At 41.8% G+C, this 24806-nt stretch overlaps 1 protein-coding gene and 1 pseudogene across 3 annotated transcripts in view; one reads left to right on the top strand and one right to left on the bottom strand.

Annotated features, from left to right (window-relative positions):
* azi2 (5-azacytidine induced 2) overlaps nt 1-24806 on the top strand; it is a 48559-nt gene that overhangs the window by 8834 nt on the left and 14919 nt on the right. For 2 of the 3 annotated variants that reach the window (XM_088307647.1, XM_088307646.1), the window contains exons 2-4: nt 1-19; nt 11267-11377; nt 17425-17524. The exon at nt 1-19 is cut by the window's left edge and continues 235 nt beyond it. In XM_088307647.1, coding sequence (XP_088163773.1) covers nt 1-19; nt 11267-11377; nt 17425-17524 — 230 coding nt within the window. The remainder of the gene's footprint in view (nt 20-11266; nt 11378-17424; nt 17525-24806) is intronic. The other variant, XM_088307648.1, reaches the window with a different exon arrangement.
* On the bottom strand, nt 15412-17009 carry LOC148329663 (uncharacterized; annotated as a pseudogene).

Below are 24806 nucleotides of genomic sequence, written 5' to 3'. Positions count from 1 at the left end.
TAAGCAGCTGGAGGACAAGGTATGGATGCAATGCAATGTTGTGGAGTTTAAGGGACACTTGCATGAGCTAAACATTGGCACTTGTATAATAGGTTTGCATGTAAAATTTACATCAGTACTAAATTCCCCCTAAAAACTCTATAGTGGTTTAAGGTTTTTCTTTTTTTTTTGTGACGAGATTTTCAACAAATTGGCACGCCCCCTTTTGTAGCTCGGCTTGTTATTTGTTTCCAGTCTCAGTTGTCTACATCGCAGCAGGGAGGCAAGGGTGGTTGCGTTGCTCGCATTGTCAGTTCTGTTGTCTAAAACTTCAAATGCACATTTTTATTCTTGTCCACTTCAACCTGTGAAAGTATAAAAGCTTTCCGCACAATAGTTTTGATTTATTGACATCAAACGTGAACTCGTATGATCTCCACAAAATCAAAAATACCGTGCCGATCTCTTCTCCACTTACACAAGCTGAAGCAGACTTGAGCATGAATTCCACGACTGTTTATGTTTCGGACTTATGCTACGGTAATTTTTGTTAAGTGTCAGGAGGCAACCGGCAGCCAGTCATTTACACTTCCCAGACCATCCCCCCAATTCCTCCACATAGGTTATTGGTAAATTGACAGCAATGCACAGGGCAGCAATTTACTTTTGGTCACTAAATAGACATTAGCACAACAAAATTAGCTTCTTCCTGTCCAGTTAAGTGCTGTGGATGCCTATTGTCATTTATGTCGTCGAGTATGTTCACATCCGCCACCGCTTGCAGCCAATTCATGTAGCTGTCAGCGTCGCAGTGTGAGTCGGCTCTAATTTCGGATAAATACTTCTTCGATGAAGCCTGACGGTGGTACTTTTTTTTTTCAAAGAGTGCCGAGGCCGCTTTGTGAGCGTCATTGTCGGATATTGAGCTTCACTACCACACTGGTTGTTAAGTTTTGGTGAAAAGTTGGATTTTGAAAACTTCCGTAGTGAGCATATGTAGTGCAGATATTGGATGGATGGATGTATGGACACACACAGTTTGAAAAATTCAGAGCACAAAAGTACCAGCGAGGAGGCCGACTCTACAGTCGAGTGTGGCCGCATTTGGAATGTATCATTTTCGAATGAATGGTGCACACATAACCCGGAGCGGCCTTGAGGAAAAAAGGAAGTCAAACTAACGCTTATGGCTGAAATTGTAATATAAAACATCACCGACCTACTTCGTCAGTGGAAGAATCGGAATATAAAAGCTGTCGCGTTTCAAATGAGACAGTTGTTGTAGGCATATTACAGTCGAAAAATTAGAGGCAAATCTTCATTCAAATAAATGTGCCCATTTGCTCATTCCCACTTCAGTCTATGTAAATATCCTGACTGGTGCTCTATGGCGTGCGTCCTCACCGTGATCAGCAAAGAAGCAGTGTGCCGCATCATCCAAGCCTGTATATATGTAGCTCTGCCGGTGCATCTACTCACTTACACAATTTCTCATTCTCATATAAATCAGCCACAGAGACCTTAATCCTTTTGATATGTTGAAATGGTCAAAGATAGGGATGTGAACGTGAATTATGGTGCCCATTGATCTCCGTTTTTGGACATCATTTGCAATGAAAGTACAATAATTTCCAATGGAGAGTTTGTAATCGTCCCTTTAGTGACTCCCAACGAGACATGGAGAGAGTGGAAGTGTGTGTGGCCATATTTCTCATTAAAAGTAGGTGTCTTTCAAGTCTTCACTTATATCCTAATTTCTTCCAAATCTATAGAAAAAAAAGAAAATGACTAATTTAATTTTCCTGATCAAAAAAATGTGAACGCTTGGTGAAAAATGGGCCATCATGGCTGTCTAATTCCTTTAAACTGTAATTTTGAAAATAATAAGCATCAACATTTTTTTTAATAAGACATCATTAAAACGCATGACATTTCAACAGTTTTATTTTCAGTTGAACTTAATCATGTTTTAATTAATCACCTGGCACAACCATTTAAAAAATGGAAAATAAAATATCCCCCATCCAACAAAACCCTACTCAAAATATTAAAAGAATGCATCTTCGTTCGAAAGAGTCCCATTCCGCATGTAAATAAGCATCTTTCTACAAGCTTATCAAGGGAAGCCTCTGCCATCCATGCATCCATGCATGCGTGCAAGCCTATGTGTTCTCAGGCCATGCGGGAGACATAGTCAGTCCAGCTTGTCCTGGATTTTTCTCAGGGCTTCCTCCCAGTGGGACATGACTGAAACATCTCAGCAGGAAGGTGTCCAATAGGCATCCGAATCAGATGCCTGTGCTATCTCCTCTGGCTCCTCTCAATGTTGAGGAACAGCAGTTCCACTCTGCGCTTCTTCCGGATGACCGAGCTTCTCATCCCATCTCTACGGGAAAACCCTGACACCATACAGAGGGATCTTATTTTGGCCACTTGTATCTGAAATCTTGTTCTTTTGGTCACTACCCACAGCTCGTGACCATAGGTGAGGGTTGGAACATAGATCAAACGGTTCATTGAGAGGTTTGCCTTTAGGTTCAGCTTCTTCTTCACCACGAGGGACCGATACTAAGCCCCAATCCAAATACCAAACCTTATGTCTCTCTTGTCCCTTAGCCCTAGATTTGTGCTTTCACAAGAACCAGGAAGTGTCCCAATCCTCTGCTTTTGGGTTAGAGTAACAGGCAAGGAGCGTAGACCCTGCAAGACTACGACAAATCCCGCCCTCTCAAGACAACAGAGTTCTACACACTCAACAGGCAACAACAACATTTACGACGAAAAGAAAAGGGAAAAAATGTAAGTCATATTCAGTGATTTTCATAGTAATGGCATTAGTGGTTTGATTAGATTTTCTTTACTTTTACAGTGGTGTGTTCTGAATTGTTTGTAAACGCTCGCTATCGAGTTGGTTGGCAGACCTAAATTGCAAAACCGATGCTATTGACAAATTGGTTCTCATACTAATCGTACTTGTGATTTTATTAGAGGTATTATATTTTGGTACAATTAGCTGTCTTTTATGTTGTTGATGTATGCTTGCTATAGAAATTTCTTATACGCCATCAAAGTGAAATTGAAGCACAGATGTTGTTGCTTCTGAATGCCGTGAGAAATAGATTTTCGTGATAATGATGTGCCGTTTTATAGATATTCTATGCATCAATACCATCAGCCGTTTCAAGTTGTTGGTAAACACTCACTATAGAGCTAGCTTACGGGCTGTCAAAGTAAAATAACAACACTGACGATTGAGGCTGAATTTTGTTACTTCTAGATCCTAAGTTTTTATTTGTTTAGTTTTCTAATCAGTAATGTAATGTAATTATTATGGACATTCAATAGCTGTTGCCACTAGGGCTGCCACAAACGATTATTTTGGTAGTCGACTAATCACCGACAGTAATCACGATTAGTCGACTAATTGTGGCATGTCGCACCAGCAAGCAGCTGCTCTTATACAACCATAATTAGTTTACAGCTTGATTCTTTATGTATGTACAAACCAATAAGATGATGCAACATTCAACATCAGTTAAGCTTTGCATCTTGTACCTGCATTTCTGAGACATTCATAAATGATGGTGGAGCTTAAATTGAAGGCAATATTGCGGCCTTAATTGATTTGGCTGCAATTGTTCGATCCCGGCTTGGAGTTTGCATGTTCTCCCCGTGCCTGCGTGGGTTTCCTCCGGGTACTCCTGTTTCCTCCCACATTCCAAAAACATTCATGGCAGGTCGATTGAATACTCTCAATTGCCCCTAGGTATGAGTGTGAGCACGGATGGTTGTTCGTCTTTGTGTGCCCTGCTATTGGCTGGCAACCAGTTCAGGGTGTCCCCCGCCTACTGCCCGAAGATTGCTGGGATAGGGTCAAGCACCCCCCATGACCCTAGTGAGGAGAAGCGGTATAGATGATGGATGGATAAAATGGAACCAAAACTATACACTATGCAGAGTTGCACGAATACTATGAAACTATTTATAAATACAAAAAGAAATACTTGTAAACAAAGCACTAAGCTTTTTTTGAGTGTAGAAGGTAGTGAAATCTGAGGAGTAAAATATAAAAATGCAATGTGCTAAAGAAAAATAAAATAAACACTTGTATTGGTTTTTAATTTTGTTTTCATTTAACCTTTACCCGAAACGTTTTCTTCTTCGCTAATATGTCTAATTGAAATTTGGCAAATTTGTTTACACAGTATAATCAATGCAACAGGGGGAAAATCTTTAAATGTGAGGAGGAAAATATTTGTAATTATTTTTTGTTTGTACTATCATGGGGTATATTACAACAACCTTAATTATGTGTTTTACTGCAAATATGTCAGGTTTTGTTACTTTGAATAATTACATTTCTCCGTTGGTTGTGAACGCATCACTCATTTGCGAGAGATCTTTCTGCATTGGTGTCAAACACAGCACAAATACACAATGTTTTCGATGTTAAAAACGTGAGTTTGCTGCGCAGTATATTACAAAAACGTAATTAAGTGTTTTACATTTATGTGATGCTAGTTAGGGCTTTTGGCAAATATGTCATACTTTGTTACTTTGAGTACTGGAATTTTTTAGTCGTTTGTGAACGTATCACTACGTTGTGAGAGAGCGTTATATCTTTCCTTTGTCGAACAAGGCATACACAAAGTGTTTTGTTGTTGTTTTGTTGACTAAAGCCTCCTTAATTCATAGTAGACGCTACAATATGTTAGCACAGCATAAAGGACATCCTATCCGACAAACATATACGATACATCAAACACACACCCGTGTGTGTTGACTACCGCTAGCTTGCAGTCACGAGAAAATGCCAGGTATTAAAAAAAAAAAGGCATCAGCCGCAACGTGCTTCCTTTCTCGATGATCATGCAGCACCTTCATGCTGGCAGGAAAGGCAGGTTTGCATCCGAATTATTTCTGGGTAAAATGTGCCGTTACTTTGCCACTCTGTTGCGAACACCGGGTAGTCATGACACTCCGCCTCATTACCCACAATGCTTTACAGGATGACCCGGATCCCCGCGAACTAGACACGTGCGCTCTACACGGCATACAGCCAGTGGGGAAAAGGGCGAGACGAGGCTGTTTCAAGGGAAAAGCAATACGCCAAATAAATAAATATAAAATATAAATAAAGGACTCCTCCATCCCTTAAATTAAATGTCGACGATTTGGATCATCAACGTAGTCGTGATTAGTCGACTAATCCTGGCAGCCCTAATTGCCACTATAAACACCATTTGGCAAATGTACTAAGAAAATGTGGGTGGAACATGCAAATATTTATCCTTACATGTGTGCTCTTGCATTGTTCTGCTGTAAGTATTGCAAGACATTTGTGGATATTTATATATATATATATATATATATATACAGTGAAACCCCGGTTATCGCGGTTAATGGGGACGGAGACCACCCGCGAAAACTGAAAATCCGCGAAGTAGCGGCGCCCCTTCAAAAATGCTTAAAAAAACCTATACAGTTATACAGTATACCCCCCTGTATACAGTACACCATATAGAATACAGGTAGAGAGAGAGAGTGAAATTCATGTTATAACAAAAAAAAAACAAATTATTATTAAAACTTATTATTTTTTTATTCCCCAGCCATTATTTTTGTATTTATTCAATTACTTCTTTTTGTATTTATTAAATTACTTCGACTTTTACCTGCTGGTACGCCGTCCGGTGTGCCCTGTGAATGTTATGATCCTCCAGCAGAGCTGGAGGATTGAGCAGGACTCTGCAAACGCAGACACGGGAAAAAGGTGGTGATACAAAGATATTTATTAGAATCACAATATAGTCAGTATCCAATTACAATCTAGGACTATGAGGGTCTATCGGCTAGAATATATATAATACCAATCTATCGGCGGAAAGAACGTAAAGCGCTGGTGGAACACTCACACCAGGAAAAGGGAATAACTATAGAACGAAAAACGCTTGCAAAAGGCAAGGAATGACTAACGAAGATTGCTTACCACGGAAGGATAAGAGGAGACCAATCATCGACAGAAAAAGAGAACAGAAAACGAGCCAAGCTGTAGCTGATAACGAAATGAAAGAAAAACGCGACAACAAGAAACACTTGAACAAGATAACGATCGAAGTACGGGCGCATGAGCAAGTAGGATAACTATCCGACGCCAGGTAGTCAGTGTAGATGCATTATATAGTGAGTGTAATCAGTGAGTGAATGGGAATCCGGTGCGGGGCTGGTGGGCGCGTCTCGCAGCAGCTGACGGCATGGCGCGAGCTGAAAAAACAAAAACATACGCGGCATGACAGGCACGGATCATGACAGTGAAATGAAAGGTGGCATTCTTCATTTATTTATTTATTCATTTATTCATTCATAACTGACAGCCTCGCGCTCCGCTCGTGCCCGGGCGGAAGGTGCTCCTCTTCGGCTTAACTGCCACGCACGCCGGCCGGCCTCCTCCGGAGCTCTCGTACGGTCCCGAACGGAGCGAAATGTCGCCCCGCTCGTGCCCGGGCGGAAGGTGCTCCTCTTCGGCTTAACTGCCACGCACGCCGGCCGGAGCTCTGGTACGGTCCGAACCGCGCGAAACGTCGCCCCCGATCGTGCCCGGGGGAACTTGCTCTTCTTCGTCCACTCTCCTCTTCGCCCACGCTCTTCTTCGGCGCACGCCGGCCGTCTAACCGCGGAGCGGAGCGAATGGAGAGCCCCGATCGTGCCCGGGCAAAAAAGTTTTTAATTTTTGAATATTTTTTTTAGACCCGCGAAGCACTGAACCCGCGAAAGGTGAACCGCGAAGTAGCGGGGTTTCACTGTATATATATATATATATATATATATATATATATATATATATATATATATATATATATATATATATAATTTTTGGTAGAATAGTTGGACCTTAATAATAATAATTCCCTTTATTAGTCCCACAATGGGGAAATTCGAGATTCGAACCCAGGCCTCCTGGGGAGACTGGGTCCTGAACGCGGGGCCTTAGACCACTCGGCCATCCTGGAGGAAAGGGGATGGGAAAACAAGCCTCCAACAAAAATGGGAAAATCTACAACCGAATTACAAGAAAGTTATGTAGCTCTACACCTAAAATGGTATAGCTAATGAATTTTGAAACTGTAATTATTTCACAATTTAGCAGTTATGTCTTCTTGAAGGAAATACGAATGTGCATAAAAGGGTCAGGACTGAAGGTGGTCAAACTACTTTGGGCACCTGGCAGTACTATGACGACAACATGCTTGAGGGGTTAGGTGCAAGCATTTTTCTTGAGAGTCCCTCAACGAGCACAGTGAAATAAGATTATTTTATTATTAATGTAGTACCTATGGTCGGAATTTCTGTGACCTATATTCAATTTGTAAACACAATTTGAGCAGCTCTCCTGCTTTGCAGTCTATGGCCACATGGCAATACAGTTTTGGAATTGGTACTGTTATCCACATCCATTTTATGTTTTACCATCACTCTCTCACTCTATTGCGCCCTAGAACAAGTTAATAGCTATGGCCCATCGATTGTCAATGTGTCACTCTTGCAGAAATCACCTTCATCCTCCCCAAGTACGCCAGAAGAATCTAGGACCACAAGATGGAGAGCTGACATCATGGAGCTCCTAATGGGGGAACAGAGGCCGAACAAAAACTAAAACATAATGAGGAGGACCAAAAATGCCATGGGGAGAAACAAAGACATCACGTTGAGAAGTTGGAGAGATTTTTGATATTCGAGTGAAAAAAATTGTTGACAAAATACAAACATTAGTTATATGACAATAATGATTTGTGTACTTGCATGTCATACATATGTTTGTATTAAAATATAATTTTGACAGAAGCTGTTCTTTCTATAAGGTGGTGTTTCTGAATCTAAAATAGAAAGAAGAAATGAATGCACCTTAACTTATTGTGTATATTAACTATTATTTTAAAACACCAGTCAACTTCAGAAACCGCTGCCAGTAGTACTGCCAGTAATGCTGCAAAGTAGTGATCGACCGATTATCGGCCGGGCCGATTACTGCCTTCTTTTCATGTTTTAAGGCCAATAAATTTTGGCTCGCTGCAACATCTCTCTCTCTCTGCTGTGCTCGTGGCCCTGCCTTCAAAAGCAGATTGTCCCCTCCTCAGCACTATCCGATTGGTTCCTTGTGGCAGCCAATCAACAGTAAGCTGCCTGTTTGCTTTTTTTCACCTGGAGTCACAGGGACTTCAGGAGAGGACACGCGAGCATAGGAAAGAAAGGAAACAGACTTTGCCGAAATTTTAACAAATATCAGCCTACTACAACTCACAATTAATCGAAAACTATTTGCCGTAGTAAGCTTTAAGGAGATGTTTGTTTTCATCGAAGTATAAGACAATGCAGTTGAGCCTGAAAGCTCAGTGCACTTTTTGTTATACTTTCAAAACCAAGTTGTCTATCTTCTAACATCTAAGAAAGCTTTGATATATTGTCATTAAATCATTATCATGTCATTATCACTAAAATTGTTTAATACATATGTGCTTAAAGGCATTTAAACTAAGTAAAGTTTTGGAGTTTTTATTTTTCAAAATTTTGACTCAATTTTAACCCTTATTTCAACAAATGAATATCAGCTTCATATATCGCTTATCGGCCTCCATGACCACTAATAATATCAGTATCGACTCTGAAAAAAGTATATCGGTCCATCACTACAAAGCAGAAATAATAGTAACATTTGTTGGAAACACAAATGTTAGTTCACTCATTTTTCATTGCAGGAAAACAAAACAGTTTAATTAAACCTGGCATTAAAGAAGAGTGATACACATTAGAATTTGGAATGACAAAACATGAACTCTCGCTGGACTCATCTGTGAACAGGTTGCATGTATGGTGAAATCAGGGACACATGGGGTTAGGTATCCATCCTTATACCTAGGAAGATGGACCTCGATGGAGGGAAACTGACTTTTCATTCCAAGTCTGGTGTTGTGCACAGATCTAGCGAAATCCTACGAAATGTAAAATTTGCAACCCGTACAGTCTGAATGCTGATGTAGTACAAACTCTTGTTCTGAAGATAATCTATCTGGTGTCGACCCAGGGGTTTAATGCAGATGTGGCTGTCATCTCATTCCCTGACGTTTAGGTCTACCTGACAAACAATGGAAAGTCCTGTTTGATCAAACTCGACATTACTTCACAAATAATAGCTTAGCATATTTCCATTTAAAAAGTATGTCACTGAGGAGTATAAAATATTTTAACATTATTACTTGATGTGTTTACGTATCCAGTTCCAACAATTACACGTAGTTTAATATGATATCCTGTTGTGCTAACCTAATTAAATAGTGCAAGTTAAGAAATAAAAAGATTCAAAAGCAGCATTACCGTATTAATCTGTGAAATGTAGAGCTAGTCATTTTAGCCAGCTTCTTTAGCATGGAGCTCTTCCAGAAAATTGAAACTTCTTTTACTTACCTCAAGACAGGCGTGGGCAAACTACGGCCCGGGGGCCACATGCCGCCCGTTAAACGTCTTAATCCGGCCAGACGAACTTGCAAAAAAATTAAATGAATAAACCTTGTTAATGTTTTACTTTCTAAATAGTGTTTTTTTTAAACATATTGTAATGCTTTTGTTCACTTTCATTATAAATTGAATGTATTTAATTTTTCTCAGATGAGGTTAGGTTACCAAAACACTCCATCCATCTGCTCCTGGTCTGCCCCCTCTGTCAAATTTAAGAACCCATCGTGGCCCACCAATTAAAAAGTTTGCCCATCCCTGCCTTAAGAGAATGCACAAGCGCTGCCAGCCCATGCACAAAACATCATGGTGTTCTACTACGTTGTTGGTGTGTCGTATTAGATATGAATGATAAACTGGATAACCCAAACACCACACTCGAAATTGAAAATTGTAGAAGTAAATAAACATTTGTTGCCTCTGTTTACGACAACCAGCACGTGGCTCGAAGTGATGACGTGAAGTGATCAGGGGAGACTCAAAGATTTAGAGTTAAGAGGAAGGAATATGATGGGGGTGGTAAATCTGCATCAGTGCAGATGATGCACCAAAGTGCCAGTCAAATCTCACGTGTCAATCTCACGTTCCATTCTTCCCGTGAATAAGACCCTAAAATATTTGAACTCCTCCACTTGGGGCAAGATCTCATCCCCTACCTGGTGAGGGCACGCTTATACGACTGATACTGATACTTGAAGATGCTCGTTTTCACTTTATGCTCTGCTGCGAACCACTTCATTGAGCGTTTTTGATCACGGCCTAATGAATTCATCAGAAGCACATCATCTGCAAAGATGAGATGCAATACTTAGGTCCAGGGATGACGCTGAGTGCTGGATGTACACAGTTCTATCAACCGTGTGCTGTTCCGCTGCAGCCCTTTGCGTGTGCATTGCCGTTTCAGCCTAGAATAGACCGGCTATACTAGAGTTTGCCTGAACTTCCCGATGGCCACCATACCCCTGCTCAGGCCACCAATGAAACCCCTCTGCACCTCATCTGTTCTTATAAATTCTGTCCATATACATTTGAAACACTTGGTGACCAAGAATATCCTTGGTGGCATATTCCAACTCTCAACGGAATCAAATTTGAGTTAATGCCGGCAATGCAGACCTGAAGCTGTGCGGAAGTCGATATCTATGTCCTCCCTGAGATCCTGCCACCCCTGAGTTTTTGCTCAGCAACCATCAGAGCTGCCAGCCGGGACCCATCAAATGCCTCTGCACTCCCACTCACCAAAAGGTCTGAAGATAATCCTTCATCTTGAGCACATCCCTCAGCGTTGGTATCCACCAGCGATTTCAAGAGTTGCCGCCATGACAGGCACTGACCACCTTGCGGCCACAGGTCCGATCTTCCGCCTCAACATGGTCCACTTTTCCTCCCAGTCATACCCCTCTTGGTCTCACTGTCATAGCCCATGAAAGTATTGAAATCACCCAGCAGCACACAATCCACAGCTCACCAGCACACCATCCAAGGACACCCCAAAAAAGGGTGCACGCTGATCTGTTGTTTGGTGCACAGGCACAAACAACTGTCAGGTCAGATCCCGTTTATCCCTGTCAATTATCATAAAGTCTCATTAACATGAATAAATTCCCAATAATGCTGTGGAAAGCTTATAGCTTTGATTAGAACCAGAATTTTGTAAGCCTAGTTAAAGTAACTTTATAGCATTTTTTCCCGTTTGTCAGATCTGCTTTGGTTTTGCTTTGCTTTGGTTGTAAATGCACTTTTCAGACTGTTTTTATGCACCCTTGTGTCACTGTTTTAGCTCTTCCGGCCTGAGGCTTCAGAGGGTCCTCAATATGTCAACAAGGCCTTTAGCGCATATCGAGGAATCTATATTGAAAAGGAGGACCTGCAGATGGAGCTAATTAAACTGGTGCGTATTACTACTAAGGTATATGTGTTAATCCCTCTATAGAGTAAACAAGTAGAAACATTATTCCAGATGATGTATTACATTGCACTGCTTTTTTAATTTTATTTATTTATTTTTTTATGATCTTTTGATCTTTTTTTATGTCCATCCATCTATCCATTTTGTTCTGCTTATCTAGTATTGTGTTGCAAGGGCATTTGCTTTAGCAGGGAAGCCCAGACTTCCTCCTCACCAGCTATTTCATCTAGCTCTTACGGAGAAATCCTGAGGAGTTCTAAGGTCAGCTAGGAGGCATAGTCTCTCCATTGTGTCCTGGTTCGTCCCCGGGGATACTGCCCAGAACACCTTACTTTGGAGGCATCTAAGAGACATGATAACCATATGCCCGAGCAATCTCATCTGGCTCCTCTCGATGCAGAAGAGCATTAGCTGTACTCTGAACCCCTCTGGGATGACCATGCTTCTCACATAAAGTCAAGTGAAGTCAAGTAAAGACAAATTAATGTACGTAGCCCTCAATAACAAAATAGGCTTCACAGGCACGTAATTGACATATGTTAAAGACATCCCTCCACAGGAGGGCAATGCAAAACTCCCCAAAAAACATCGTGGGAAAAATAAGAAACGGGGCTGTATATGGAGGAGTACCCCCTCCATGATGACCTGTTTGCAATGGATACCGTGTGGGCGAGCACAAAACAGATGAAGCTTAGGGAGGGGTAACTTTCTCATTTGAACTGGTTTGGTTCCTATTTTTTGGGACCTGAGAATTGATACCGCTATGCCACTGCACCAAATTTTGTGGTTAAAAAAAAAAAAGTTAGTTTTTTTTCTCAATTTAACATATATTTCTCAATATGTAAAGCTTGACTCGTAACAAAACATGAATTTAAAATAAATGAGCCAGCGAATGCTCTACAAATAAACATAGCATTTTATAATGAATTAAGTATAAACAATACAAGAAAAAATTATTACAGAATCCAAAGTGCAAAGCAAATTCCTTTGCAGTGAGGAACACAAGGAACACATTTACACAGTAATACAAGGAAAGAAGATAATTGTAATAGTCTAATCTTCTTTCTTCACTCCATGACAGATGGAAGAGGATGAACGAGAACAAATACAATAATTGTGGTGAAATTCATCATTTGAATATTCCTGACTCGGTAATGCTCACTAAATGTTGGCCAGCATGATTCGATTTTGGGGGGGAGCAGGAACGGACCTCGTGCCTTCTCCGCCATCCTCTTCTGTCGACTGTGGAGACTCAGGCACATCAACAGGCACCCCCTGGCGCCAGCACCGAGAAGTTCACCCAGGCTCAACAAAAGCATGCAAGAAAGAGCAAGGCTTCGCCATCGCTACTTCACAAACCATATTTTTTTGGCTTAGTGGCGGGCAAATCTCACTCACTTCCAAACCTGGAAATATATTTTTAGTGTGCATGAAATCTTGCATCAGTGGGTGACATTATTACGCTACACTGCTGGGGTCAAGTGCGCCATGCAAAATTGCTAATTCTTCTACTCCCACACAGTCGCAACTCGAAAGATGAGCTTTGGAACTGAATTATGGCACCATTTGATTTCTTGTGAATATGTGCTCTGTAGTACTGACCCAAATCCTTACAGACATCCCCAAAAAGTCAACTTCCAACCTCCAACTCTCAACGACCAACACCTGATCCACCATTCCACGGAGGTGCGGTCGCCCTTCTTTTAAAGGACATGCACCGCAGTTTGTAAATCAAGAGAGACCGATGTCCCCGATGTCCATGCAATGTTGCAGAAGCGTGTCAACCCCGACAGCCCCACAATATCCAAAGCCTTTAAAAACTCTGGCCAGATGTCATCCCTCCCCGGAGCCCTCCTACAAAGGAACCTTTTGAAGCACCTTGGTGACCTCAACCCCCGAAATACAGTGCTGTGAAAAAGTATTTGCCCCCTTGCTGATTTCTGTTTTCTTTTTTTCATTTCGTTTTCATTTCATCCAACCATTTTTAATCTCACACGAGGCAACCCACAGATAGGTAAAATGCAGTTTCTAAATTACGATTTTATTTACCAACCTATCTGGTTCTATGTGAAAAAGTAATTATTCCCTCAACATAATAGTGAGTTCTGCCACCTTTGTCAGCTATAACTGAAATTAAAAGTTTGCAATAATTGGTGATGAGTCTTTCACGCCGCTGTGGAGGGATTTCGGACCACTGTTTTGTGCAGAATAGTTTAAACACTGGCATTTTGAAAGGTTTTCTAGCATGAACTGCCCTTTGACTATCACACCATAGCATCTCAATTGGATTCAAATTCAGACTTTAAACCTTAATCTTGTTCTTTTTGAGCCCTTCTGGGGTGAACTTGGCAGTTTCGGATTGTTGTCCTGCTGCATAATCCAGGAGCGCTTATGTTTGAGGGCACAAACGGATGGCTGGACGTTCTCCTTCAGAATCTCCTGGTAAACAGCAGAATTCAATTTTCCGGCAATAACAGCAAATTGTCCTGGTCCTGAGGAGGCAAAGCCGCCCTAGATCATCACACTGCCACCACCATGCTTTACCGTTGGTATCATGTTCTTTTTATCAGATGCTGTGCCATTTTTACACCTGATAAAACAGGCTGAACACTCTCCAAAAAGTAAAATTTTTGACTCTACGGCCCACAGAATATTTCTCCAAAAGTCTTGAGGATTATCAGGATGCCTTTTCGCAAATGTGAGCCGAAGCTTTGTGTCCTTTAGTGACAGCAGTGTTTTTTCCCTGGGAACCCTCCCATGGATGCCATTTTTGACCAGTGTCTTTCTTGTAGTGGAGTCGTGAACACTGACCTTAACTGAGGCCAGCGTGACCTGCAATTATTTGGATGGTTTTCTTGGTTGTTTTGTGACCTCCTGGATGAGTCGTCGTCCCACTCTTGACGTAATCTCCGTTGGTCGACCACTCCTGGGAAGGTTTGCCACTGTTCCCAGTTTACTGCATTTGTGAATAATGGCTCTGCCCCACAGCCTTGGAAATGGCATTGTAACCTTTTCCAGACTGATTTCAATCTTCTTCTTCTTCTTCTTTTCCTTTCGGCTTTTCCCTTCAGGGGTCGCCACAGCGAATAATTTGCCTCCATCTAACCCTGTCCTCTGCATCCTCTGCTCTCACCCCAACTACCTTCATGTCCTCTTTAACTACATCCATAAACCTCCTATTTGGTCTTCCTCTAGACCTCTTGCCTGGCACTTGGAAACTCAGCATCCTTCTGCCAATATACTCACTATCTCTTCCCTGGACATGTGCAAACCATCTCAGTCTGGCCTCTCTGACTTTATAATAATAATAATAATATTCCCTTTATTAGTCCCACAATGGGGAAATTCGAGATTCGAACCCAGGCCTCCTGGGGAGACTGGGTCCTGAACGCGGCGCCTTAGACCACTCGGCCATCTCCAAAGCCCCTAACGTGCTGTCCCTCTGATTTACTCATTCCTGATCCTATCCATCTTGGTCACTCCCAAAGAGAACCTCAACATCTTCATCTCTGCCACGTCCAGCTCTGCCTCCTGTCTTTTCTTCAGTGGCACTGTCTCCAGACCAGACAACATCGCTGGTCTCACCACAGTTCTATAAATCTTTCCGTTCATTTTAGCTGAAGCTCTTCTATTGCACATCACACCTGATACTTTTCTCCACCCATTCCAACCAGCTTGCACACGTTTCCTAACTTCTTTTTCCACACTCTCCATTGCTCTGGACTGTAGACCCTAGATACTTAAACTCCTCCCCCGTTTTGGTCTCTTCTCCTGTAAGCTCACTCTTCCTCCTGGGTCCCTCTCATTTACACACAGATACTCCGTCTTGCTACGGCTAATTTTCATTCCCCTCCTTTCCAGGGCAAACCTCATGCCTCCGGCTTCTCCTCCTCCTGTTCCCTGCTCTCACTACATATCACAATATCCATGGTCCATGGAGATCCCTATCTAAGCAAATATTGCATCTGTTGTACTCTTTTTTTTGAGGGGGGGCATAAAAAGCCATACTGCTGCTCTCAGATGTTCACCTCTGGCCTCAGTATAGATTCCACCTCTCTTTCCCACAGTTTCATTGTGTGGCTCATCAGCTTTATTCCTCTGTAGTTGCCACAGCTCTGCACATCTCCCTTGTTCTTAAAAAAGGGCACCAGCACACTTCTCCTCCATTCCTCGGGCATCTTCTCACTGTCTAAGATCCTGTTGAACAACCCAATTGGAAATTCTACTGCTATCTCTCCTAGACACTTCCATACCTCCACGGGTATATCATCAGGGCCGAGTGCCTTTCCGCTCTTCATCCTCTTAAATGCTGTTCTCACTTCATCCTGATCTTTGCTACTTCCTGGTCCACAGCAGTCGCCTCTTCTTCTCTTTGTTCGCCCTCATTTTCCTTATTCATCAACTCTTCAAAGTACTCTTTCCATCTTCTGTCAACACACTTCCATCCCTATCCTTTATTACCCTAACCTGCTGCACGTCCTTCCCATCTCTGTCTCTCTGCCTTGCCAACCTGTATAGATCGGTCTCCCCCTCCTTACTGTCCAACCTCGCATACAAGTCATAGTTAGCCCCTGGTTTGGCCTTTGCCACTTTCACCTTCCGCTGCATGTCCCTGTATTCCTGTCTACTTTCTTCAGTCCTCTCACTGTCCCACTTCTTCTTAGCTAACCTCTTTCCCTGGATCCATTTCTGCACCTCCTCATTCCACCACCAAGTCTCTTTATCTCGTTTCCTTGCAGATGACACACCAAGGACTTTCCTACCCGTCTCCCTGAACACATTTGTTGTAGTTGGGAGGTGTTCCTGCATGGGAAGTCCTCCTGACCATCAAGAGCCCGTCTCAACTCCTTCCTGAAGGTCATACAACACTCTTCCCCTTTCCACTTCCACCATTTTGTCCTCTGCTGTGCCTTTGCCCTCTTTGTCGTTTTCACCACCAGTCATCCTACTCACTACCATCCTATGCTTTCTGGCTGCACACTCACCTACCACTACTTTGCAGTCGCTGCTCTCCTTCAGATTACACCGTCTACAAAACATGTAGTCTACCTGTGTACTCCTACTTCCACTCTTGTAGGTCACCCTATGTTCCTGCCTCTTTTGGAAGAAAGTATTCACAACAGCCATTTCCTTCCTTTTTGCAAAGTCAACCACCATCTGTCCTTCTGCGTGCCACTGCTGGATACCAAACCTGCCCATCACCTCCTCATCACCACTGTTTCCTGCCCCAACATGTCCATTGAAGTCTGCACCAATGACAACTGTCTCATTTCTAGGGATGCTCTCAATCATTTCATCAAGGTCCAACCAAAAGTTCTCCTTCTCCTCCAGCTCACAACCTACCTGTGGCGCATACTCACTAAAAACATTGATCATCGCACCTTCGATTCCTAGCTTCAGGTTCATCACTCTATCTGACACTCTTGAGTCGAGGACGTTCCAAACAAACACCTCTTTCACAATCACTCCTACTCCATTTCTCTTCCTATCGAAACCATAATAGAACAACTTGAACCCTGCTCCTAAACTTCTGGCTTTGCTCCCTTTCCACCTGGTCTCCTGAATAAACAGCATGTCCACTTTCCTTTTCTGCATCATGTCAACCAGCTCTCTACCTTTCCCCGTCATAGTTCCCAGATTCAAAGTCCCTACTCTCAGTACTAGACTCTTTGTGTTCCTCTTCTCTTTCTTCCTTTGAACATATCTTACTCCTCTCCTTCTTCGACCAACAGTAGTCCAATTTCCACCAGCGCCCTGTAGGTCAGCAACACTGGTGGCAGTCGTCGTTAAGCCGAGCCTCGACCAAGGGTCTAGTATCCCAACGTTGCCAGGGCTGTGAGAGCCCTTAATAGCTTTTTGATTTTTCATTTCTACTTTCAATGCTGAATTCAATAGCATTTCAGAAACAAAAGACTTTGCAAAACTCAATACACGGACAAAATGATACTCTACTCAGATGATGTCGCTGCATTTCTATAAGTGAACCCTTTCTCTTAAATTATCTTCTCCGTGTTTTATTGTCTCCTCAGAAAAAGGAGAAGAGTGAGAGTGAGAGGCTGCTGACAGAGCAGCTTCAAAGCAAAGAGCTGGAGTTGCTTCAACTTAGGACAGAGATGGAGACCAGCCAAGGTTTGTCGGGCAAAGCCAGGAATGCTATAATTTGTAGTTAAAACATTTGATAAGATGAAGATTTAGTTACTCAGTCATTCACCAAATGTTTGGGCCTATAAAATAAATATACTAAAAATAAATGCCAATGTTTCTTGGGATCGTTTAAATCATTCACTGCCAGCTATTTTCCGAGCAGGCACCTCCACCTTGCCAGCCCTTTTGAAGCATTTTCACTGATCTTTAAAGGCCCTCAGAATATTGTGTTCTACAGCTATTTAAACACCAAACCCTCCAAAAGAAAGATGACTCTCCTCTTTCATTAGAAAAAGAAGTTGCTTTCTACTTTTCCCATTTATTATCAGCAGTTTAACATAGCCAAGTTTCACCATTTTCCCCTTTTCTGACTAGCTTTCTGTGAAAAGTTTAGCTGTGAAAAGAAGCTGAACTGACTTTGACACAAGCATATTTTGCTTTTGTGACATCTCAAACATCATTAAACATCTAAACATTGCTTTCCCTCTTTACAATAATATAACCAACACTGACAAAGTGGTTTTTATGGCGAAATAATTCATTTACAAGTATAACTACAGTATTTACAATTTTCAAACTTGACCATAATGTATAAACTTTGACCAATATGCGACTATGTCTGTGTGTGTGTGGGGGGGTGTCCGTGTGTCTGTGTGTGTGCGCGCACACGCGCGTAACTGACAGTATTAACGTGTGGATGTATATACATTAACCACACTTGACGGTATGTGGTGCGGACTAACGTATTCACGTCATCGACATGCAACGTCAATGTTTTCTTTTTATATTTTTTTTAAGCAACGTCGACGGTATGTTGTGCGGTATGTTGTGCATGCTGGCGTATATACGTCGACTAGTCGGGACAGCCCTGATACAATTCTAATTACCCCAAAATATTTTTATTGCTGCAGTATGCATGCATCCATCCATTTTCTGTACCACTTATCCACATGTTTTTTATGTTTCTTCACCTGATACATAACAAATTCTCCTGCACTTTATACACTTACATAAATTTTCACCTCATTGCTACACGTTTGACTGGGTGATGAGTCAATCTACCGTATATAAAGTTTGGTCGCAAGCACGTTCGAGCAGTCCGCAACTTATCTTTGATACTGTTGGGGAGGAGTCTTCAATGCCTCACTACTGGATCATGGTGGGGCTTGTTTGACGACTCCTTAGATCCGCAGTTCATCCACAAGCGTCATCTTTCCTGTTTCTCTTTGTTCGCCGTCATTTTCAGGAATAACGACATCTTTGGCATTCGTTTAGCTCCACTATTGTCAGGTTCGTCAATCAGACATAATTTATTTTTAAAGTTTATCTTACCCCTGGTGTTCCGTGTTGTCCCTTCTGGTTTAGTCGGATGGTGATCGAGCCGAGCGTCGGGATGTTCAAGCGAGGCTGGCCTCAAGATGAGGGTTTTAATATTAGTTGCTGTGCACAGTCTTTCTCCAGCCATCACTGTTCCCTCCGCTCGATCCAGTCACCATCCAGCCCGAACTTTGAAATGTCGCGGGAGAATCACATCAAATGTGGTGAAGCGACGCTTACCATGACAAGTAGGAAATTCAGAGACAAAATAGACACGGACACCAAGTGGCAAGAGTCTGGCAGCCAGGAGAGATGTTACCCCAGTGATCGGGTCGAATCTCTGAAGCTTACTGCACCTCCCTGGGCCTTTTATTGAAAATCATGAGTTATATCACAATACAGGTTTACACAACAGATCAAGGGTATGTTTATTCTGGTCGCAGCTGTTGTTGATCCTGCTCACGTCCGCACTTCTCTCATGTTGATTTTGAGTCGCCTTAACCTGGGTGCAGGTGGCTGTTCCCAGAGTTGCTAGTTAATGTGTGAACCAAAATTAGCGACAAACTCTATACCGTGTAGTTAATATTGTGCAGTGTGATATTAAACTTCTCTTTATTACATTTGTTAATAATTGTTCTGATGTTATTTCTCTGTAGCCACTTCATAAGAGTTTCTTTATTATTCTCGACATTCTTCTTTAGCATAGGTGTCGTCGTAGTTGCAGCAGACTTCAGCAAACATCCCTTATCAGGATTCAGCATGATGTTGATTGTGTCAGCTTTTCTCCTGCATTTCCACTCAAACTGCAAACACTCAAGCATAATCTACTTCACTAGATTTGCAACATGTGATATGCACTACGTATTAAAATAAAGCTGTCTCACGGCAAATGTAGAATAACCTCTTAATATTATTCTAACAACTATACTATGCTCGAGGGTCTGCAATCTGGAGTTTTCCATTCTACAATATGGCTCCCCCTTCTGAGGCCCCCATCCTGCCCACCTTTTTCCTCCTTGACCGTTTTTCATGTTGGATGCTGAATCATCCGTCGTGGTGCTGCCACCTATTGGTGGAAAAAATAATGTCTCTAACCTTGAAGACTTCGGAGAAGATGGCCCACACTTTGTCCCACCCACCGCATTATAATACAAATGGTTTGAGGAATTCAATTATCAACAGCAGTGGGCGTGACGATTTTGCTTGATGAATGGACTCGTCCACGGCAGAAAATGAGTTAAGAGCAATGTAGCGAATATGCCACATGTGGACCACTGATCGACGTCTGAGAGACAAGATCCAGCCATCGCCATGTCTGCTCAGTATCAAGGAGATCGGCAGGGGGTCCCTCCAAAGTGATTTGGCAAGGACTTGCCAGATCCTAAGATGATCAACAGACTCCTGATAAGTAACACTCTTCGTTACCTAGAGGAGATCAGCAGACACTGCCTGCGTATTCAAACTGCCGTCAATACAGATAGTTTGGCATCTGCCAGACCTGTGACAGCGGGGGTCAGCTTCCACCAACTTGGCCGACTGATCCCAAGAGGTCTACGTAAAAACTGAAGCTACAAGGTTCTGTTTAGGATTATCTACCCAAACTACATTGAAATGAAATAGTATGCCTGTGTATCATTACTGTGCTTATCCTGCTAACTCTGCGCTCATGAATCTGTTAGGTCATGGTAAAAACTATTTTCCTGGTCATGTTATGATGTAACAGTATAGATAGTTATGGTTATAGTTATAGTTATAGTCTTAATTCCCTGGACTTCGGAATTGGTGAGATGTTTCCAGCCGTGGCATGAGTTTTGAAGCAAGTTAGAATTTGTGAAACACAAAAAGATCTAAAAGAACAATTGAATAGACTCAAATTTTAGTGAAATATTTGGACCTCACTTGAAATCTGAAGCTGAGAGGGGACGGATACTTCGCACCTCGACCTGTCCTCAGCAGATAAAAGGCCTCACCTTTGTCTCTGACTCTCTCTCTACACTCTACGACTCTATCTTCACCCCAACTCTCTCTCTCCAACTCTTCGAGATTGCCACAGAGAACAAACTGCCGAGGGCGTTTTGGCTCCCAAATGTTATTTTTGTGAACATTTGGTAGTTTGGGATTTCCCCAATACCTCGGACCGTGGAGTGGCAACTAGCTTGAGTTCTGGTTCCTCAGCCCCCACCACGCACGTGGCAGGTGAAATCATAAAAATATGGCTTTTGTGAGCGCCACGCAAAGGCCACAAGTAGGGCTGGGCGATAAACAGAATATTTACCATTACCAAAATTTATTACAACAACCGACATAATTTTGCCCATTTATCGTGCATTTATCGTTATCGAGGTAATATTGCTCAATTTATTGAGATATTGATTTGAGGTCATATCGCCCAGCCCTCGCCACGAGCCCGCTCCGCTCCATCCTCGATTGCACAAGGTCACTTGAGACCCCACCAAGCTTTGCCTGCTTCCAACGGCCATGTTTGTTCTTCTTTGGTTGGCACTTTCCTCTTATATTTTCTTTCTCTTCACACCTGCTCAACACGCGAGACCCTGGTGCACCGATGTAAGTGACGACATATGCGGCTCCCTTGGCTTTTAGTTGGTGCATACAAATTTGTAAGTGAATGCTAGCAAATTTTGTGCGTTCCATAACACTGTGACTACAGTCATTGCTACACCTTACGCTCATCTTTTTCTGAATGTCTGCTGCTAATGTTAAACATTAACGGTTACATTACACCACCGCCTCTGTGTGATCTATGTCTTTGCTGCTGTAACACTGCAAATTTCCCCATTGTGGTACTAATAAAGGACATCTTTATCTATTAGATGTCCCTTTTTGTCATTACCCTCTCATTCATTTACGATTTGTGTTTTTGCTTCATTCATTTAGGCTTGCCGTAGAATAGGATTTTTTTCTTGCATGTTCAGTAGTTGTCGTGAATAAACATTGTCCATTCGGAACAAATTTTAGACCTCTATTTTGGAAGAATAACTCACCACTTGTAACTCCCTTCAGATTTAAATACTGATTCAACAAGGTTTTTTGCCAATTATCCTCTAAACCATGCAAAATTATATCAGATATACACTCTCAAGAGTGACCCAATTGTTACAGCAAGGATGGGGACCCATCAACACAAAAAGGATTGGGTGTGTCTTTGACTAATGGCTCGGTGGGAACTTGGAGGGGACTTGTCTGTGAGCAACAGTTCCATCAAGACATCTTCAAGGTATACATCAGGCTGGGCAGGGAGTGGTGTCTTCTTAAACGCGTCACTTTACAATTATCTTCCCTCTATCTAAATTTAGATAAATAACATTCTTCTGAGTTTTTCTTTGTAAGTCACTGTGTAACATCACTGGTGAGCTATTTTTGGAACAGACACGTAGGGTACGTGTTGTCTTTGGGGCTAACTAGTACCTGCGTGCAGAATTCCGAAAAAGGAAAAAAAAAACATTTATTTAAATTTATTCAGTTTTTTTTTTTTAAGATCAATCAATGCAACAAAAAGGTTGTTTTCTAATTTTTCAAATTGTCAACATGAATGTTAAAGTCTCCATTTATGATCAGGTAGTCATAGTCAGTACAGATTACTGACAGCATTCCTTCAAATTCCTCCATCACGTTGCCTTTTTGTCATAAAATATAATATTCAAATGAATTAAAATCACCCCATAAAATTTCTTTACACTTAAAAAATTATTTAAAAATCCCGCTAACTCCGCTGCTTGGTTTTTGCCACTTCGGCGTTCGTTCAAAAAACTAACATTTTTTGCTTCACCTGAAAAATTAGTCAAGATCATATGCAATAATTATGTCATTAATCAATCGTGTTTTGTTAACTAGTGATCTATTATTAAAGAGCTCTAATCTTGCAGTGATGACGGGAGACATTGGCTTGCTCAGAGGTCCTTCTCAGTTCTTTAGCTGTCTTTCTATCACTTATAAACACGGGAATACCTTTGCTTGCTTCATTGGGTCCTGACTTATCCACTAAGTCTGGACCCAGAACATGTTTAAGTAAAAACTAGGACTGTCAAACCTATCATGCTAACGGGCTGGCATTTTTTATAATTAATCAAGTCAAAATATTTGATGCATATTTATTATATGCGCAGAACGAACTGCCCATGCATCCCCATTATCCCACTCAGAAGTAAAGTGAGTGGACAGTGTTTCAGTGATCTCAGACAATGCAATTTCGAGATCGTCAAAGGTGCGTTTTTATTTTTGAAGGGCTTCCACCACGCTCACGAATCAGCGGCATATTACAGTATTAACTAGCGCTGAACTACTTAAAAAAAAAAAGTCACCTCCCTGTCAAAGCTGTCGCCCGTACTCCCAGAAGTATTTGCGTTTGCTTGAATACTAGGTGCTGTGATAGCTTGCTCCTGTGGTATATTTTGCTGTTGATGTGCGGGTCTGGCTAAGTTTCACTCCGGACAGGTCGCCGAGCAAGGCTGGATTGATGATGGAAAAAACTTCTGGGACACACCGGTGGTTGGAAAAAGATTTTATTGGTGTCAAATCAGCTGATGCCAGATGTTACCCAAAAGAAAAGCTCTTCCCCCTCTCGAGCCTTCCCTTCTTATAGGAAAAGCTAACAAAGGACATGAATATCCAATTCTCCCTTGTTGCTATGCATTCTTATCCTGCTTGCCCTTAAAATGGCCTTTCAACAGCCTCCTGAGGGTACAGAGTACGGACCCCTTCCCAAATGCAATTCCTCTGCGCCAGACCCCCTTTCTGCATACACGTACCTTGGGAAGTCGAGGACTCCTGTTGGAATCCCTGACCCGCCATGAACAATGTTGAGGCCCGATGCCTCTCAAGACAGTAACTCAGCTTACTAGGGGGGTCCAACACAAGACTAGTTATTCCTAAGAGCAACAATCTCATCATGGCCATAAAATGAGTCTTACGTTTGACCATATGAAAATACACTACACTCCGCTGCAGCATGGACTATATTTGTACTATATTACACCATATGGAAAGCGCTTTGTTACATACAGCTCCATCTGTTGTGGAATGAGCTATCCAAATAAAATGTCATTGTATTGTATGTGTAAGTACGTGCGTTACAGCAGCAACAAGCTTCGTTATACAGATCTCCTCCGTGGTGAAAAATAAACAACCCCACTAACAAGTAGACTATTTTCACGGCCATCGGGCGCAACATTTTAAAGGGTGCAGTTGCAGTCGGGGGTGCTATTTCTGTATTTCACACAAAGGGCGCACCGTATTATTGAGCGCAGGCATTTCAAAATACCATAGCTTGCCATGCATGCATGCTAACGTATGTTTTTAAAATGATAGCGGGAGCAAAACTGAGTTTGGTTGTATGAACTTACACGGCTCAGTCCTCATCCATATTTACTAATGTTATTAATAATTAATGATTAATTACTAATTATTATTGTTATTTCAAGGGATAAACATGACAGGTTACACTACAGCAACGGGGAAAAAAAAACAAAAGCACCACTATAGACATTTCTCTAACCAGCCTTCTGATTGGCTGAAGCTGAAGGACTCCCTGAATTCTGTGCATCACTTGTTTTTTTGTTAATTTTATTCATTTATTGGCATATGAATAGCATCGCATCGATCGTCTTTTTTTCCCACTTTTCCCAGCTTTTCTGGAACATGTCGCACCCACAAAAGTCTAAATTCATTATTATTTGCTAAAATAATCAAGTTTATCAATTTCAACATGAAATAGCTTGTCTTTGAAGTGTATTCCGTAAAATATAGGTTGAAGATGATTTGCAAATTATTGTATTCTGTTATTTACATTTCAACGCCCCAACTTCAATGGAATTGGGTTTGTAATTATGAAATTGGAGATAATTCAGTGCGCCACAGGTGGTTATATTTGACTTGAGACAGGCCATTGTACTTTTTTATTATTATTTTTTTAAATACTCATTTACTTGCACAT

The sequence above is a fragment of the Idiotropiscis lumnitzeri genome, chromosome 10 (assembly GCF_059441095.1).
Source record: "Idiotropiscis lumnitzeri isolate Australia: NSW breed Sydney's pygmy pipehorse chromosome 10, RoL_Ilum_1.0, whole genome shotgun sequence".
In the NCBI taxonomy this organism is placed as follows: Eukaryota; Metazoa; Chordata; class Actinopteri; order Syngnathiformes; family Syngnathidae; genus Idiotropiscis; species Idiotropiscis lumnitzeri.
Note: the sequence above shows the minus strand (reverse complement) of the source record. Positions and strands in the feature narration are given on the sequence as shown.